Source organism: Toxorhynchites rutilus, chromosome 2 (assembly GCF_029784135.1).
Source record: "Toxorhynchites rutilus septentrionalis strain SRP chromosome 2, ASM2978413v1, whole genome shotgun sequence".
Classification (NCBI taxonomy): domain Eukaryota; kingdom Metazoa; phylum Arthropoda; class Insecta; order Diptera; family Culicidae; genus Toxorhynchites; species Toxorhynchites rutilus.
Window position 1 is genome coordinate 46746214 of NC_073745.1, and position 19917 is coordinate 46766130.

At 40.9% G+C, this 19917-nt stretch overlaps 1 protein-coding gene across 1 annotated transcript; it reads left to right on the forward strand.

Moving 5' to 3' along the window:
- The first annotated feature begins 982 nt into the window (after window positions 1–982).
- On the forward strand, window positions 983–18860 carry LOC129770162 (collagen alpha-1(I) chain-like). The gene is made up of 19 exons (XM_055772818.1): window positions 983–1159; window positions 1693–2061; window positions 13319–13944; window positions 14007–14124; window positions 14184–14362; window positions 14420–14600; window positions 14662–14760; window positions 14819–14934; window positions 15002–15173; window positions 15235–15455; window positions 15512–15578; window positions 15641–15793; window positions 15850–16064; window positions 16120–16659; window positions 16715–16814; window positions 16874–17008; window positions 17070–17392; window positions 17448–17628; window positions 17687–18860. Exons 2-19 carry the CDS (start codon window positions 1785–1787, stop codon window positions 18673–18675), a joined length of 4692 nt encoding a protein of 1563 aa, XP_055628793.1. The 5' UTR covers window positions 983–1159; window positions 1693–1784; the 3' UTR covers window positions 18676–18860.
- Window positions 18861–19917: the final 1057 nt, after the last annotated feature.

Consider the following 19917-nt stretch of genomic DNA (forward strand, 5'->3'; position numbering starts at 1 on the left):
TAATGATTTTTATAACGCGACGACGAAGGCTATCTAAGGGTTACCTCGAAGAAGCCAAAAGAATTATTTTATAATTCGAATCAACGATGTACCCATAAGCTTCTCATCCGTGGGCTTATTATCGCTATTTATAACGCGATGACGGAGGTTATATATGGGTTGCCTCGGAAGGAACCGAAAGAATCCCTATCTAATCCGATTCGACGTTATATTCATTGACTTATCACGCGTAGTACTTAACATTAATCCTTATAACGCGACGAATTAGGTTATGGGTTACCTAGAGAGGAATCAAAAGAATACCTCTAGGATTAATGTAGGAGATTGAGATAAACATAGCTCAAAGAGTCCTGATAAATAAGCTCACCGCGAAATACTCATAGTGAACCTTCCTCTTCCAGTCCCTTCTTCCATTAGTCACCATTTTTAATGATTTCTGTTTTCGAAGACCCCAAAAATATGTTGTGTTCAACACACAGTACGATTCTGAAGAACATCATGTTTTCATGTCATGTCTTCACTGTGATTTTTTTAATCCACTCCAATACCTATGTATTCGGAAAAAAAAATCACATCACATACTTTTTCGTATTCAATCTATCATTTCTACATCAAGTACGAAATGATATATGCTTTTATGATTTCTGGTACGACCTAAATCATTGTGTATCTGTAGAGAATTCGCTAGAGTAAACGCAACAGACACAAAAAAGTCGTGGACAACTTATTCTACATCATATTCATTTCGGCTAGTAATGAGAGTATGGAAAAATAATCAAACTGTAACGCATTTCAATCGCGTACCGCACTGACCTCTCCATACTTCATGCTTCCTTTTCTCGAACATCTCGAAAGTGATCCTCCATACGAGTCTAATCGACGAGAATTTATGCTCGGGAGCCTGTGAAGACGATCTTCTCGTTCTGGGACGCGGAGGAAAGCGCGCGCGCTTTGACCGCTATAAAAAGCATTCTAGGCGCGCGATCAAATTCAGTTATTCCGGAACTTCTAACGCGTGCGGTTTGGACACATATTTCGAACATTACCGATTAAACTCTATGAGTGTGCGTGTGTTTGTGTGTGCTTGTATGTGATCTAGTGGAACAGGAAGTGATGCTGCAGTGATATCTATCTTCTTCTGCAAGGATAATAGGAAGAAGTAAGTGGAAATTCGTGAATTCACTCGCTTGGATAACGTTCTGCACTTTACGATCCCGGATAATCAGAAGCAAATGGTCAATGAATGGATTAATGCGGTTGTGCATATTCTAGAGAAGATTCTCCGTGTTTTTTTGTAAATCTGAAGAAAATGGTGTATGACATGATGAAATGATTCCAAAACTACACACTCAAAAATATTTCATTCAGCTGTTACTGAGTTGTGAAATCCTCAAAAATACGTACCCTTATCAACAATTCATCCGCAGTGTGACATAATGTTATTAGAACACAATTAGACCAACAATGATCGTGATGCAGCGAGAATAGTGAACTGCCGAAAAAGTGGTTATCAGTGAAGCGCAAGCATAAGAATAGAAGCGAAATTACACAATCCGTTCTTCCGCGTTGATGATTTTTTACACGAGTTTAAAGCTATACTGCTATAGTCCTTATCGATGGACAGTGAATATTAGTGCGAAAACCGTTGTGAGTGTTGGTTATTCTGAGCCGAATGCTTCGTTTTTTTTTCAGGATCATCGCCCTCAGTCCGTTAGAAGAAGGAACCCCGAAACCATGTGCTAAGTGTCGTACCGGTGCTTTATATACGCCTACCGTCAGGAGTCATGAAGTTTCGTATTAAGCACGCGGTTCTGCCGTTGGCATTGATAGCTGTGATACTAATCGACCATATTCGGTGCGATGACGAGACGCCGGAAGTGATCAAACCGGCGAAAAGAAAAACCAAGAAAAGTGGCAAATCGAAAACGAAGCTCCTAGCCGTGAAAAGCGCTGCAAAACCCAGGGAAAGACCTCAGGCCGATGCACCGCCAGCTTACTCGGAATACGATCAGTACGACTATAACTATGGAGAAAACGATCGGGACTATGACGGAGAAAATGGTAAGAGATGACGGAAAATTTAGTTTTCGATTGCATGAATTTATATTAGGAAATTAACAGAAAAAATAAAACTTCATGTTTTCACCGCTAATTGCTTTACAAAGATATCAAGTGTACGATTTAAATAGTGTATCCCATAGTATGTGTCACTAGAGTAAACTGTGATTGCCTGGAAACAAAACAATCCAATTCATCATGTTCCAGTTCAAATCATTCGTGAACTTTTCTTTTGGAGAATCTTTTCACTTGGAACGGCAGTAACAATATTAGTAAATGATTCTCAGGAAACTCCACTATCGATTTTCGGGGTCCGACGTGGACCAGACGAAAAGTTCCTCGTCGGTCAACATGTTACGATATGGTGAAGGTGCCACCCATACTTCACTAGAGATAAAATCGAGGAAATTTTCTGCACATCGTAGCTGTGTCCTCTGTGCTCCCGTGGCCGAGTGGTTAGCGTCACACCTAACATGTTCGGGTTCAATTCCCCTTCTGGTCGGGGGAATTGTTCGTCAAAGAAATTTTCTCCGACTTACACTGTGCTCATGCGTATTCTAGAACTTGCCACTCAGAATGCATTCAAGGCGTGTTATTTGGCCTAGAAATCCCAACTAAGTGTCAATAAAAATGATGCAAGTAATACTACGTTGAGACGGTGAAGTTCCTCTAGTAACGTTAGTGTCATTTGAGAAGAAGAAGAATCTGTGTTCTTCTTTGCTTTATGAACCGAGACAGAATGCCTCTGGAAGCAATAGGTACAAGTTGGAAGCATAATCCAAATGAGTCTTCAAATCCTGTTCAATATAATACCCTGACTTTTACGTTATGTTTTACGAAAAGGGAAGAAAGTTTGTCCATGGTTTGTGATATGCATTCTCAAACCATGTGCGAAACTCCTGATCTAAGAGTGTTCTATTTAGAATTGGGCGATCTTTAGAAAAAGATCGATCTTGATGGATCAATTTTCTAAACGACGCAGGGATCGATTCACTGATTAAATCGGTACCAAAGAATCGATCTTTGAAAAATCGAATGCCAATGTGAATATTTACTTTTTTATTTACTGTATAAGTATTGTCTATTTCTTAAAGATGAAATAAACATTTCACATTTCTATTCAAACATCAAAGGCATTTCAGTTTTATTCTCAGAACGATAATCACAAAAAACTTGAAAGCCTAGAAAAAATATATTTTCCTCAGCATTCATCTTGAACCGTTATGGAATTATTTAATCAAATAAATTAATTGAAATTATTATCACAAATTGAACAACTGATGTTCATCCAGAGCACTGCTGACAATAATCCCGTTGAATTCAATCGTATCATATGCCTGGCATTTAGTCAAAATCTTGCCAGTAGACCCAGTTCTAGAAAATAACGCTTCAGCTGTACCTGATGTCATCATACCATCTCATCACAATTTTTACTGTCAGCCTAGTGAATGTGATGCTGTAAACATAACTTGTGACCACTTGTTTTGTAATGACCAAACATACAAAACTGCTTCTCCTAAATTTATGACCACTAATTTGACAACCTTGAAAAGGATCCCATGTTTATGAAATTTGTGGATTTTCAATGTTCAATGTTCACAAAAAAACAAATATACAAAAATTTTCAGCGGTCAAAACGATTGGCAATTTTATTTGGAGTAGGAAGAATCAATCCGTAAAATCGCAAATCGGAAAGAAAAAGATTGATCTTCTAAATATCGATCCTCGATAGCTCAATCCCTATGATAAGATCAGACAATAGGGGTCTTTTACGGATCAAATTTCTGTCAGATACGGACCAAATTTCTGTCAGTCGTTCTGATTTCTGATTGGCTGTTTTCGATTAATTTTGTAAACAAAGTCGATTTTTTCAGTGTTACCAATAAAAATAAATAGCGTTGGATTTGTATTGAATTTAGAAATAGTGAATTTAATGAATATTACGATATTCAGTTCAAAGGAAATGTGAAGGAATTATATGCAAGTTTATGTATGTGTTTTTTCACAATGGAATAAAGTGAACGGCAAAACACTCATTTGTCAATTTAGCTTCGTTAGGTCCCTAATGCGATTTCACATTTCGGAATATAATTTCCATTGCTAAGAAGAAATGGAAAGTCTCATCATTCAGTATGCAGATGGGAGAGTTGTTAGCTCTAGCTCGTAAATATGAAAAAGAGATGGTTGATACCATCCAGGTTGTGTTTTGCTGACTACCACTGCTGACATGTTCCTTTCCGCTGACTTATTATGATGATGTAGATGTAGAAGAGCTATATAGAACAACGAATTTCGTTCTGTTCTGCCGAGGAAAGCTTTCGCTTCATCGACGATATACTCATAGTCGAATTCAATATTCATGTCATGCACATTATCACTAAAATTAGATGAAGCTTAAATTCGATATGGTGTCGATACTGCTCCACTGTTCATCAATTTCTGGGCTGAACATTCTTCTCGCCGCTTTGATAGCAACTCCATCATTCCAACAAGATGTTCTTGTGTATCGGCTGTATACGAAGCATTCGGTACTACGGTCATGTGTTGCGAAAAAGTCACAATTTTGAAGTTGTTCCTGAATAGCAATAGAGTTGGGCGCCGTTGTTTTGCATGGGGAAAAATCTCCAGACAATCTTGGACGAGTTGTTATTAGTATATTATAGATTTGGGTATTTAAAAGACTTATTTTATCTTTTTAAAACATATTTTTGAGATTGCCTAATTGAAAATATGCAAAATTATGAAATTCGCACCTAAATCCTAAATTTTATAATATTTGGCAACTCTGGCATCTTCATATCATGGCTTCGTTTTTGGACGACGAAGAAGAGTAAGAAGCCAGTTGTCTCATCTTATCTTAGCTCAATCCTATTCACTATCACTAATTTGACTTCCTCGAAAGTTATCCAAATGTTGACATTATGTTCATAAAATTTGTCTGGTGATGAGATTAAAAAACACATTAAAAAAAAATCTTCACAATTTTTTCGGGTACAAAGAATCGATCCAAAAAATCGGAAATCGAATTGGAAAAGATCGATCTTCTGAAAATCGATCCAAGATCGCCCAATCCTAGTTCTATTGCAGGTTTGTCTCTTAGAATATCAACATGACTTTCGACATGCACACGGTTATTTATAATTTCATTTAAAAACAAAATATTATATGCTCCGTGCCGGACCAAAAGATGATTGCTTTTTTTGAAGCTAGCTTGCTTTTGAGTCCCCATCATACCGTGTACTCGTTGTTTCTTGTATGTTTTAAGTCCAAGTTTCTCTTTGAGATTCATGTGTATCGAACATTTAGACATTAGCGCCGTTTTCTCCGATTATGGCGAGATCTTGCCGATTTTCTTATATTTTTTTTTTAACTAGAAATGGGTTGTATCTGTGACATAACTGCAAGGTGGACGTAAGACTAAGGTTGGCTCAACAATCAATAAGTAACAAGCATATAACTCTTGGACATTCCATCTTTCAAATAAAGTGATTATCATACCACTTCGTTTAGGCGTAGGCCACGACAATTGGAATCATCGTTGATCCGGAGCAGATTTATTAACTTTTGAGAAGGAATGGATTCCTTCTCGGAATTATACAGCAAAAATAAGACCCCCTTTCCAACAATTGAAAACGACGATCGATTGCGGCATTCGTAAACAAATTATGCGCTGCTTTCATAAATGTGATTTCTTCGATATGGTGAAATAATATCCTCTACACCATATCAAACATTTCGTATTCTTCACTGTCAAATCCATAGTCAAAGGCATCCATCGGTATCGAATTATCATCGATACCTCGATTTTCGCTAAAGGTGAAAGGAAGCTGCAGAAACGAACTGGAATTGGGATTCGAAGCAGAATTTGTTGATCCGAATCAGAAATATCAACGCTTAAAGAAGGAATAGATCCCTTCTCAGAATTCCAATCATTTGGATCAATTGCGGCATCCGTACACTAATAATTTTATAACGCTGCTTTCATAAATATGATTTCTTTGATATGGTGCAACATTCACTACACCATATCAAACATTTCTTTTCCTTGACTGTCAAATCCATAGTCAATGGCACCCATCGTTATAGAATGATCATCGATATCTTGATTTTCGCTGAATGCTCCTTTCAGTTCGGCGAAATGGAATTGGAAGAGAAAAGGATAATGAATAAGCGTGACCTTATCACATCGCCATAACGAATAAACGGATTTCCGAGTGTGTGTTAGCTCATATAGGGATTTGTGTGATTTGAATAGCCTGTTTTCAAAGCAATTTTAAAGCTATTGAAACAATTAATCAACCAATCAATAATTGATGGGCTTAGAATACAAGGGGTGTCGATTTCTCTCCATCAACTCTTTCATTAGTTAATAGGGTAAATGATCTTGGTTTGTCCAATTTGGGGTGTTTTTACTCAACTAGTAAATGCAAATCGATTTTTCTTCATGAAAATCACACATAATCGATACGAGTTTGGGTTTGTTGAAAAGCCCCAAGTCTCTAATGCTGATACGCTGCCAATACTACCATAAGGTGTTGAAATTATTCAAATTTTTATGTTTTTTAACGATTTTCCTTAAAGAAGAATTATGATCATGGTTTGACCACCTCTGATCATGGTTTGCCCAAAAAAATGATCATGGTTTGTCCGGTTTTAGAAATCTCCATTTTTGAATGAAAACATTCGAATTCACAATTAGATGTTGCATTTATCATTGCTTGAGTTTCCTATCATCATATTGATTCATTCATAATTTAGGCTTTCTTCAGAATATTGCCTTTTCTTGGGCATTTTAGAAGTGTTCACCTCAACACAATCAACACAGAAACACCATACTTCTGCTATGCGCGAAGCACACCATAAACAAACATAAACAAACTGCAGCGCGCCAAGCGGTTGCCATAGAAATCATGTGGACAAAACAACATTATTGAATTGGACAACTTTAAAATTCGTACAGCAATACTATGTCCCTTGAGGTGATTTCATACTTTTGGCTGTAACTTTTCAATGAAATGAAATATCGAAAAAAAACCTGTTCGGGACAACATTACTGATACAAAAAACAAAAATTTGATTTTCCAGACCGGGGGACCTTAATGCACATTGCAATGATCAAGAGCATAAAAGATGCCATTTGCAATTTCTAACGTATGCATTGAAAAATGGACTAATTTCGGTTGGCGATAAAAAAAAACTACAAAATATAATTCAATGGACCAATTTTCCTTAAGGGGTATTCTAGTGTAGAGGCACTAATTTCGGACGTTTTTTCTAACTCCGAAATAATGAAACAGAGAATATTTTTACTATCCATCATTATTGTTTATCTATCTATTAGTGATAAAACTAGAAAATTTACGGAAAATATTAATTATAATTAGAATAGTTACAAGCTGATGAAGTGTGGGCCTTCAAAAAAAATTGTATCATGCCGTACACGATTCCAGCCCTTCTGGTTATCTGAAACAAAAAAATCACAAAGATTCTCAATCAGTAAAGATGCCGCTATCTCATGAACCTTGGACAAGTCATGTACATGTTATTTAACAAAATGGCGGCCATGGGAAGAAAAAAATGCTACTTAAACCGATGTTTTTCACGTTTCCCGATTTTTCAAAAATAATAGTAAAATTTTAAAATTATGATTTTTCATTGGTTCATTTATTGGTTCATGCGATAGAGGGATGCAAACAAATTGTATTCATATAAATTTGGCATAAATCGCATCACTTAAATGGCTATAATTCGATAGATAATGAGAATCTCTAAAAGTCCTTTCTAGGGTATATTCTCGAATGTCTAAAATTCAAAAATATTAGAAAAAAAATTATTTGTTTCAAATTTTCTTCAAAAATGCATCGACGCCCTTATCAGTTGATTTGCAGCAGCCTTGGTTCAATTATATCTTTTGTTCTCCTCGAAGCATTTTATATAAGAATGGTGTTCACGTAGCGCGACGTAAAAAATAGACCCTGGTAAACGTGTGAACTTCCATTACATCAAGTGACATAGTATTTCTCGTCTTGACGATCATAGTGCGCTGACTTGCGACATGCTTTGATCATCAAAACACTCTGACTAACTATTTTACGGATATTTCAATAGGGACGCTACAAAAGTAGACCGATAAGAACAGCAAACGATACCATATTTTTCCCGTTCTCTTGATATTTCTCCCAGTAAGGTTTGCCATTTCATAATGGAAAGATATACAATCCAACAACGAGTCGAGATTATTAAAATTTACTTCCGATATTCGGAGTCAATGGCCTCAACTTTAAGAGCGCTAAATCATCTTCAGCGATGAGGCTTATTTCTGGTTGAATGACTTCGTCAATAAGCAAAATATACGTTATTGGTCAGGCAGCAATCTACACGTACTCCATGAGTCACCATTGCATTGCACCAAAAAATACGGTTTGGTGCGGTTTACGGTCCGACGGCGTCATTGCCCGTACTTCTTCCGTGATGATTAAGACCGGCACGTTACTGTGATTGGGAATCGCTCGCGCTCAATGATAATCAAATTTTTTTGGCCCGAATTGGATGATATGGACTTGGACAATATGCAGTTTCAACAGGATGGCGCCACATGCCACAGAGCGAATTTAACAATCTATTTATTGAAAACCAAGTTTGGTGAGCGTGTTATTTCACGAAATGGCCCAGTCAATTGGCCGCCTCGGTCGTGCGATTTGACGCCGTTAGACTATTTCTTGTGGGGCTACGTCAAGTCTATGGTCTATGCCATCGAACGTGAAATTTCAGCAGTATCGGCCGATTTATGCTTGAAAGCCGTCGAAAATCCGCCATTTACAACATCCGACCAAACTGTGAACAAGTGCATAGCTATTTTTATGCGGAAGCGGTCATTTTTATGTGGTTTAAGGTCTCGTTTGGATTCTTCCTGTCTGGCTTCATCTTCCGAACGAATATCCGTAAGGATGGACTGATCAGGATTATCCAACTTTGGTTTTCGCTTTTCAAACTGCATTACCGCATCAGTTTGCGCGACATTTACTGGAACCTCTCCCGAAGTTCGTGCTGCAGGAACGGTTAATCCGTATTCGAGCGAATCAGACAGCCTTGTTCGTCTAGGGACACGTTGAATTTGACAGCTATTTTTTTCTATAACATTTCCTGACTCCCACTGCTAAGAGTTCGCTTAGTGGTTAATAGCGTATACCAGGTCACCTTTCTGGGATCCTCTCATGGCAATGCTATGCTGCTTGTTAAAAGCATCGTTCTGCATCTGCCACATTCGCTTGGCTTTAGTGTCGCCAATATGATACGGAGTTGTCTTGCAAACATAATGTCTGCTGGAGTTTTGCGGTCTAGGTCGAGTACTTATTCTAGTCCTCCTTTTCCTGCACGGATTTTCATTCTCTTCAACAAAGGCAGTTGGATTGTGGATTATACGGAGCGATAATCGACTGGAGCAAAAGGCTCGAGTTCCGTGGCTTGTGAACTTAGTGCCTTCTTAGTAACCTTCTTCGGTGTAAGAGTATCCCTATTGTTCCACTGTTCACAGTTGGACCGTAGGTAGTGGGCCAGTTGATATGGGACTTCCATTAGTTCGTTGTTTCTTGCTGCAAGCAACAGAGCGTGTGTGTAGAGACGTCGGTTAGTCGTTCGATAGATTCAAATAATCGAATATCTGCAATTTTATTCGAGGAATTTTGTATCGAATAATGAAAAATCAAAATATGAATACATCGGATAATTATCAAAGTAATCGCGATTAATGAAAAAGGGAACAATTTTTTTCAAAAAATTCAGTGCCATATTTGTTTAACCTTCCTGTACTTGCGTGCAAAATCATAACAAATATACTCGCGCACGGCGTCACAGACCGAAAGTTGAACTTCTTCCTAATATTGCTATTGTATATTTTTTTAACTTTATTGGTATTTATTTGAAGAAAAGGGTATAACTGAATGAAAAATGTCCAGAAAATATGTTTTCTTCTTCTTCATTCAGTTTTAATAGTCATCTGAATTGGATCTAATTCTAATCCTAATTCAGCCTCTTCAAAACAGAGATAGTTCAACACAAATAACGAAATTCGACTTTTTTCCTGTTATTAATTGAAAGTAAGCAACTGAATATAATTCATGGAAGTATAAAGAGCTGTTATAAAACATAAAAACGTTTTTATCGATTTAGATTTCATTAGTAAAAGAATCAGAGCATACCATAACGGCATGATCGAGACAAACATATTTTTTACATTTCATACAGTTGTAGCGTGTTTTTAGGGTCCTGTTTGCCTGTTTTTTTTATGGGGCATAAAAAGATGATATAAAAGGATGTCTAGGAACTTACTGCGACTTGTTTTATTGTCGATATTGTTCCCGAAGCCCGAAGCTGTAACTGTACAAATAACTATAAGCTACCGCAAGTGCAATTCTTTCACAAGTGTGTATATGTATGACTATTGTATTCAGTGAACAACTATACGAATGTCAAACGTTTGTACATTACTTTTGCGCGTATGAATCTAACGACCAATAATATATAAATCCGTTCGGTGACCGGTGACAAAAGGACTAAAATCAAATAACAGTCCGAAAATGATATTATGCATTTTACTTAATAAATATTCCACGCCACTGACATTAATTAATACATTTCATTGAACAATATTCTAAAATAGCAAAAAAGTCACTTGTCCCAAAAAGTTACTCCTATACTCGTGTCGGTGTCTCAGACCGAAAGTGGTGAAAAAATGATACACGTCCCCTTCGTACCAACTCATACGATACGCTAAACGATGACGAACAACGAATGATGAAACTAGAGAGAATCGCAATGTCGTAGTGTTGATGTTTTCTGAGAAATGAACGAATTATTGATTTCTCGGTCTCTCAGACCTATGCGCGAGTATAGGAGTGTTAACCGTCATGGTGTTTCGTCGAAATCCATCGAATATGCTTAACGATTTACGGTTGAAGCATAAAAATGATCCCCTGGTGGTGGATGAGACTGGGAAGAAGAATTCAGGGTCTGCAGGAGTAAAATGCAGACTTGAAGAAGGTAGCTTCAGCTCCCGTTCTATAATAGTAACCAAATTCAGAGTGCCATGAAAAATATACTATACTAGTGGTCAATGATTCTGTAAATATACTTCTTTTGAACTAGTAGCTATAGGGACCAAGCAGAAATATTCAAACAAATTTGAAATAACTGATTTGATAACATTCAAAGAATAGGTAATTTTGAACAGAAAAAAAAATATGTTGGTGTAATAAAAATATTGTGCATAATTCTCATGGTGTGCTCTTTTTTCAATCGTCCTCAAAAAATCATGAAATGGTAAATTTATCAATGTACTGAAATACCATTTCATTCAAAAACCATTATTCTGCACCATGTTTATTACAAAATTATGTTTAATGTAACTTTTAAAATTATACCATCATATTTTTTATCATGAATGTCTATTTTTTTTTATTACAAGAAATAAATATTCGCTCGATTAATCGAATACTGAAAGACAATTATTCGAATGAATCGAATATTTAAGAATGACTCCACGATTAATCGACAATCGAATAAACGAAAAATTTAGACATCCTACGTGTATGAACATAGAAAGGCTGGATTGCCGTCACTTGATGATAGTTGCCTGGATGTAGTAACACGTCGTGCATAAATTACGTAACGCGAGCAGGGGGTGGGAGATCGAGGTTGCCTTACTTAATCTGACAAAGGGGAGAGGGGAGTAACCATAATCGTTACCAAACAAAATTCAATTTTTATTCCTAAATAAATTCACGCGCCCCTTTATGAAAGAGCAGCTTGCTTTGATGTTGGGACCGAATAAGATATACCTCCTGAGTCAAGATTATAAAGCACGTATTGTAATGGTCTTACCGGAAGCCAATAAAATAGCACCAATCAATGCATCTCAAATATCGTGTCAATCTACCGGATCATGATTGTGTGATGGCTGCTAAACATAAGCTTAATCTGTTTGTTATCGCAGGATGGAAAATAAAGCTAGGGCACCTTGATCATGTTGAAGCAGTTCAATACGGTGGGCCAATGAACGATGCAATCCGTTCAGGGAGGCACTGTTCTTCGAAAGCATTTTCTTATGGACTCGATTTTAAAAGGGCCTGTGAGCTGCCTGAATTTAAAATTATTCGACATCAAGGAATAATAAAGCCAGTTCATTATTTATTATTAATACTGATGGAGGACCAGACGAGTATCCTCGCTATAAAAAGAAAATAGATATTTTCGATTGAACCTCGGTGTAATATTCGTTGCTACAAATGCTCCAGGACGCAGTGCTTTCAACCGAGATCAACATCGGATGGCTCCTCTTTCCCGGGAGTTCAACAGGTTCAATAGTTCCTCATGCTCATGACGGATCTCACTTAGATGAAAAACTCAAAAAACTCGCTGATACGTATTGAAGCTATTCGACGGCATCATCGATGAAAATTCGGATGCCGGGTATTTTTTGTGTTCAACCTTTCATACACTCATAAGAACATTCAGAAAAAGAAGGTTTGCATACGCACATGTCAACCATGATGTGATTTAGTTAGTTTCCGTGGGACTTTTCCATGTGAAGTTCCGCAAAGATCTTGTTTACGTGGATAATCCTACATCCGTTAATTCATGGTCGAGATACCAGCGATGTACGGAAAAGTGATTACAGATTACAGTAGAACCCGGATTATCTGGGAGCAGATGATCCGCTCTCATGTAGCGAGTAATAGATTGATGAATGCATTGAACTCCAATGATACAGCACATCATTGATTAGGCGTTCAATTTTGAATAAAATCGAAATTATAATCCTTCTGTCATAAATGCCGTCTCAACGTAATACTACTTGCGTCATTTTTACTAGTACTTAGTTGAGATTTCTATGCCAAATAACATGCCTTGAATGCATTCTGAGCGGCAAGCTCTAGAATACGCTTGACCACAGTGCAAGACGGAGGAAATTTCTTTAACGAAAAATTCCCCCGAACAGACCGGGAATCGAACCCGAGCCCCCGGCATGTTAGGTTTGACGCTAACCACTCGGCTAACGTAAGCATAAGTGAGAGACATGAGTACCAACACACCGAAAAAAAAATTAAAATCCAATATTTTAATTTTTTTTTTTGTATGTTGGTACTCATGTCTCTCACTTATGCTGACAAGTTCGGCCATTCTGTATGTTCATAATTGATTATATCATAGAATCATATGCAACTACTTTACTCAAACTCAGCATTATCCTTTTCATTTTTAGGTAATAACCCGACGACCGAATCAGCCTTTCAACAGCCGGATGATGAGATCCCAAAAGTGCCAGCGCCTACTATCACCGTCAGCGTGAGACCACCGGAGCCCGAGTCGATCGTACAACCTTTCACATGTTTCCACGAAGGAACGTGGTACCGGGAAAAGGATCAGTTTCAAACAGGCTACCATGATTGTGCAACATGTCAATGTCGTAACAGCAAGGTCGTCTGCGATGAAGCTGATTGTCCGAAACATCGTACGAACATAACTGTGGAAATCATTCCTCCTAGTACCACCACTACAACCACTACGACGACAACCACGGAAAAGCCTGAATTCGATGCAGCACTGCTAGGGCATCGTATACCAGAGGGACCAGCTGGTGCACCAGGAATTCCCGGCGAAGCTGGACTCCCTGGAACTCCTGGCTCACCCGGTGTTCCTGGACTTCCCGGTCCTCCCGGAATGGCACCAGATTTAACGTTTTACACGCAACAGTTGCAAGATTCCGTTGCTGGATCTGACAAAGGACCTTCGCCAGACAATTTTCAATACATGCATGCTCAAGTTGGACCGGTGGGACCTAGAGGACCCCCTGGGCCATCAGGTATTTCTGGACCACAAGGTTTTCAGGTAAAGTAACAACAAAATTTCTCCAAAACAGATTAAAAATCACGTGTTTGTTTCCAATTTAGGGAACGAGAGGCGAGCCTGGTGAACCTGGGCCACCAGGATCCACAGGACCAGGTGGACCAAGAGGATTACCAGGGCCTCCTGGAAAAGATGGTGCTCCCGGAGATGACGGTGATGCGGGTATAACTACAAATGATTAATTTGACATAATTAATATCCTTTCATTTAATTCACTACAGGTCCGCATGGTCCTATTGGACAACCCGGTCCACGTGGATTACCGGGATTACCTGGAGTACCAGGTATGAAAGGCCACCACGGTCTGCCAGGTATGGATGGACCAAAGGGAGAACAAGGTGTTCCCGGAGAAAAAGGATCCGTAGGTGCAATTGGACCGCTAGGTGCTCCTGGACCGATTGTAGGCTGATCATTTCTGGCTGTCATTTTTATAACTTCTAAAAGCCTTTTTTTCCAGGGACCAGCCGGCCCTCGTGGAGAACGAGGTCGAGAAGGTTCACCAGGACCTCCTGGACTACGTGGTATTGATGGAATCGCTGGTTCTCCAGGCCAACCTGGCCCTGTCGGTAAACCGGGTCCACCCGGTTTTCCTGGTACCCCTGGTAATAAGGGTGATATAGGAGCGCAGGGACCTAAAGGTACATTTTATCCATGATCGCGTTGACGAATGTCAACTAAAAAAACAGATTGTCGTTTTAGGTAGTCAAGGTCCACAAGGTCCTCGAGGTGAATCCGGAAGACCAGGACAACCTGGTGAACCTGGCTTAAATGGACCACCTGGAAAAGATGGAGCTACAGGTAAATATACATTTGAATGACTTTTGTATGCCGTTATCACTACCTTCTCAATTTACAGGTGAAAAGGGTTCTGTTGGATCTCCTGGTATGGCAGGACCTCCCGGCTTCCCAGGACCACGAGGAGCACCTGGTGCTAATGGAAGTCCTGGAGATTCGGGACCCAAGGGAGAACCTGTGAGAAAAAGAAAATTCAGAGAACAAATTGTTGTGCTTTGCTAAAATATAAATCATGTTTCCATAGGGCCTAACTGGAGAACGGGGTTACAAGGGAGAATCTGGTATCAAAGGAGAATCGGGAGTACCTGGTCCTCGGGGTTTACCAGGAGCTATCGGTCCAGAAGGAAAACGAGGAAAGCGAGGAATGAAGGGACCCACTGGATTGCCTGGCCCTCAGGGAGAACGTGGTCTACCTGGTATGTAACCCGTTTTCCGTCCAAATCTTCTTCAGATACACATCATTTTTCATTTATCCAGGTATACCGGGATTACCTGGACCGGATGGAGCCCAAGGCATTAAAGGACAAGGTGGAGATCGAGGAGCGCCAGGGCCACAAGGAACCAAAGGTTCATCTGGTGATCCAGGACCCCCGGGACAACCAGGTATTCAGGGATTGCGAGGCATTCCAGGACGACCAGGAGCTCAAGGCAAAGCTGGTGCTCCCGGAGAAAGAGGTCCACAGGGATCTGATGGAAAAGTATTCAACAGTTGTTCATGAATGGAGGAAGCGTATTAATTGCATTTTAACCGTAGGTCGGAGAGCCGGGACAACAAGGACTTCAAGGATTGCCTGGTCCAATCGGCTTGATAGGAGACAAAGGCAAGAATTTTATCGACGATGTTATGATTTATGGCAATGTTATAGTATTATTCAAATATCAGGATTTCCGGGAGAACCTGGAAAAGATGGTGAAATCGGACCTCCAGGAGCAACTGGACCACGAGGTGACGCGGGTAAAGATGGCCCACCAGGAATTTCAGGTCCTCCAGGACCACCCGGGAATGATGGAGATCGTGGCCCACCAGGGCCGGCAGGTTTGTGAGAAAAAAAAGTTCTCCCTCAATCAAACATTCAACAAATATTCTTTTAGGTCCACGCGGTTTTCAGGGTCTACCAGGAACCCCGGGAAATCCGGGTGCACCCGGCAAAGACGGACAAAGTGGTCAGCCAGGACCAACGGGTCCTTCTGGTCAACCGGGAATAAGAGGAGAACGAGGTTTCCCAGGAGAACGAGGTCCAATTGGAACACCAGGCGCTGCAGGCTTGAGGGGGGAGACAGGTGCCCAAGGAAACGATGGTCCACCAGTAAGAAAACATTTTTTAAAGCTATACACGTCCAAAATATACATTTTGCCAATAGGGATCACCAGGACCATCAGGAATGAAGGGTCACCAGGGTGCGCCAGGCATTATCGGTATGCCAGGATTGAGAGGTCTTCCTGGTCCATCGGGTGAAAAAGGAGAAAGAGGTATGATAGGACCAACAGGTCCAGAAGGTCCTGCTGGAAGAACCGGAGAAAGAGGTTTGCAAGGTCCGATGGGTCCTACGGGACCACCTGGAGAACCAGCTGAAAAGGGCGAACCCGGAACGCCAGGAATCCCCGGCGAACCGGGCGCCCCGGGCTCCGTCGGTGAGCGTGGAGCGGTGGGACCACAAGGATTGCAAGGGTTCCCTGGTCCGCAGGGCCCCGTCGGCTTGCCTGGAACCAAAGGCGATCGAGGTGCTATGGGATTGAAAGGAGAGCAAGGAAATAGTGGAAACCCTGGTATGCCGGGAGAACCCGGACCACAGGGATTGATCGGCTTGACTGGCAGTAAAGGAACACGAGGAGAACCTGGTTTGCGTGGTGAGACAGGCTCAATGGGAGCCCCAGGTAGGCCCGGTGATCCAGGCGTGGCGGTAATATCTGTTGTACTTCATATTTGTTGAAGTGAACTAATGTTTTCCTTTAAAGGGACAACCGGGTAATCCAGGACAACCTGGACCAGCGGGTACATCTGGTCTAAAAGGTAACCCTGGAGATGCTGGTAGACCTGGAAATCCAGGACCTCAAGGTATGTTTTGTAACGTGTATCCTAGATCCTTGAACATACTATTGTCTGCGTATTTTAAGGTTTGCCTGGACAACAAGGCCCGGAAGGAATCAAGGGTTCCGCTGGAAGTGATGGTCCGCAGGGTCCTCCTGGAAATCAGGGACCACAGGGAGCTCCAGGCGATCGCGGTTTACCGGGACTACCTGGACCAAGTGGTAAGGATCACACTCTTGTTATTGATTTTACATTTTTGTCAATATTTTTCTTTATTTTCAGGGCAACAAGGCGCAAGAGGTCTCCGTGGAGCGGCTGGAGAACCGGGACAACCTGGTAAACCTGGGCATGATGGACCACAGGGTACTCCGGGAGTCGCTGGACCGCCTGGCCCACCTGGTAATACAGGTGATCAAGGTGTAGAAGGGCCACCTGGCAAACAGGGCCCTCCTGGTATTGCAGGCCGACCTGGTGATAAGGGACCTATTGGTACTCCTGGCACTCAAGGATTACCTGGGGCTCCAGGGTTGCCTGGACCACAGGGACCCCAAGGACAGATTGGTCAGACCGGTGAACGTGGATTACGGGGAGAAACTGGACCACAGGTGTGTAACTTGTGATGCCGATACAGTGTATAAAACTACATACTGTATATTCCAGGGAATTGAAGGACCACCTGGACCTAGAGGTAAATTAGGTCCTCCAGGCTTGGAAGGAGCGAAGGGTGATGCCGGTGAGCCTGGACAGAAGGGTCTTAAGGGTCATCGGGGCCTGATTGGTTTACAAGGACTCCCGGGACCAGCTGGGTCCCCCGGAGATAAGGGAGAAACTGGAATGGCAGGTTTGTGTTTATTCGATGTTATTGAGTAACCAAAGGTTATTTTTGTTTAATAAACAAGGTCCACCCGGAAAACCTGGAGAAATCGGACCACGGGGACCTGCAGGACGAGATGGATCGCCAGGACCACAAGGATTGATCGGTTCTGTTGGACCTCGTGGGCCACCTGGAAACGATGGCAAGCATGGAGTATCTGGACTACCAGGTCCTCCAGGTCCACCCGGTCCTCCTGGCGATGGCATCGGCTACGACGCTGCCGCTTTGGCCGCACTTCTCGGCCACGGACAAGTTAGCAATACCAAGGGACCAGATCCAAATATGGGAGACGAGCCGATGAAATTCAACAATGTATTCGATTTGACCGACGAAGAACGTAAAAAATTAGTAGAAGCAGCCTACGAACGATTGAAGGCTGCGTTTGGTACCTTCAAAAAACCTGACGGTAAACAAGCGTCCCCAGCAAAGACATGCAGGGATTTATTCGCCGCACACCCAGACTACACGTCAGGACACTACTGGATAGACCCTAATGAGGGTGATGTTCGGGATGCAATTTTAGTTTACTGTGATGCGGAAAAGAAGGGTTCATGCATTCTACCACAACCGTTACGAACCAAGGAACTACATTATGTTGGCGACGAACAAGAAGTGTGGCTCGGAGAAATGGAAACGGGTATGAAGATCACTTACAAGGCTGATAGTAATCAAGTTGGTTTCTTGCAACTGCTATCAGCATCTGCAACACAAAACGTAACCTATCACTGTAGGAATAGTGTGGCTTACTACAACAAAGAGAGCAACGGCTACCGTCAAAGTTTAAAACTGCTGGCGTGGAACGACGCCGAGCTTACTGCAAAGGGTCCGCAGAAGCTGCGCTACGAAGCGGTACTGGATGACTGCCAGCATCGAACACCCGACTATGCTCAAACGATACTCGCTTACAAGACCGACAAGCCGATGAGGCTACCAATCGTCGATATAGCCTTGCGCGATGTTGGTGATCTGAATCAGAAGTTCTGGATCGAAATCGGTGCGGTGTGTTTCTATTAGATCAATTAGAGAAAATCGAGTCGATACACAATTTGCAAATCAGGTAGCAGTAATGATCATCACTGCCACATTAAACAACAACTAATAAAGTGATATTTAAAGACATCTTGCAACAAGATTTTACAACTAAGGCTAGTGTAGGTTCCCCATTTTGTAGATTATATTGAAAGTGTGTGTACAATAAAGAGTGTAATATAAATTTTGGAAGAATGGATTATTCCAGCAGAATTCCATGAATCGACAATAATAGTCGGAAAATTGGTTCAAATACAATATTAGTATAATCACACATAATCAGAGGTAGGTATAGCATTGTTCAATATCCCGTAATTTTTTTTTTTGTTTATTTTCCTACAATGATGCTAGAAATTAGTATCGCCACGCTGTGAATGACTATAAGGGTGCTCATACACTGTTTGACTAAACAAAATATTTGACACTTTTTGACAGATAAAATTTGATCAACGTGTACTGATCAAATATATCCGACACAAAACATGACAAGCAAATATCCAATTATTGGATGCCTAAAATATTTTTTCGGTCTGTTCTTCGAATCTATCGGTACATGGTTAGATTACCTTAAATATTTCAATCGATTTTTTTCCATGTTCGATTTTCTTTTTCCAAAATATTTATTTTTATCAAGGCTCATATGGCGTTAGCCTCACGGGGCCGAGAGTTCAATAATTTGACAATTTTTCTTATTATCTATGTTAGTAATATGTAACCGATTACTCGCGGTTGGCTCGAGGTTAGTATTATAAGTGTTTTCGTAATTCGGATGTTGCTGTCTCCAATGCTCTGTACGTGTGCCCGACACGGGATACTTCCTATTGGGATGCAGCTGACCCTTAATCAGCAACGCCCCCCTAGTCTGTACCTCATATCTAGCGTGGTGCGTCTTTCTCGACTCGAGGAATCCAGGATAGAATGGTCACTAACCGGCGCAATCATCAGCTCGTGTAGAATTGTCATGAGCGGTACAACCTTTGGCTCTTGTTGAATGATCAGTGGACTGCACAACCTTTGGCCCGTGCATCTGTAAAGAGTGTGTGTATGTATTGCCGCGACTAAGTAAAAGTTTATCGATCGGATAGGAGGGATATGAAACGGGGACACAACGAAGGAAACATCATTAAACGTTGACATCGGCGTTTCTGAGGAACAGGTATAGATGAAGCAGAAGATCAGGATCCCGGCTACCTAAGATATCCCGGACGGGGATATCCGATTGTCTGC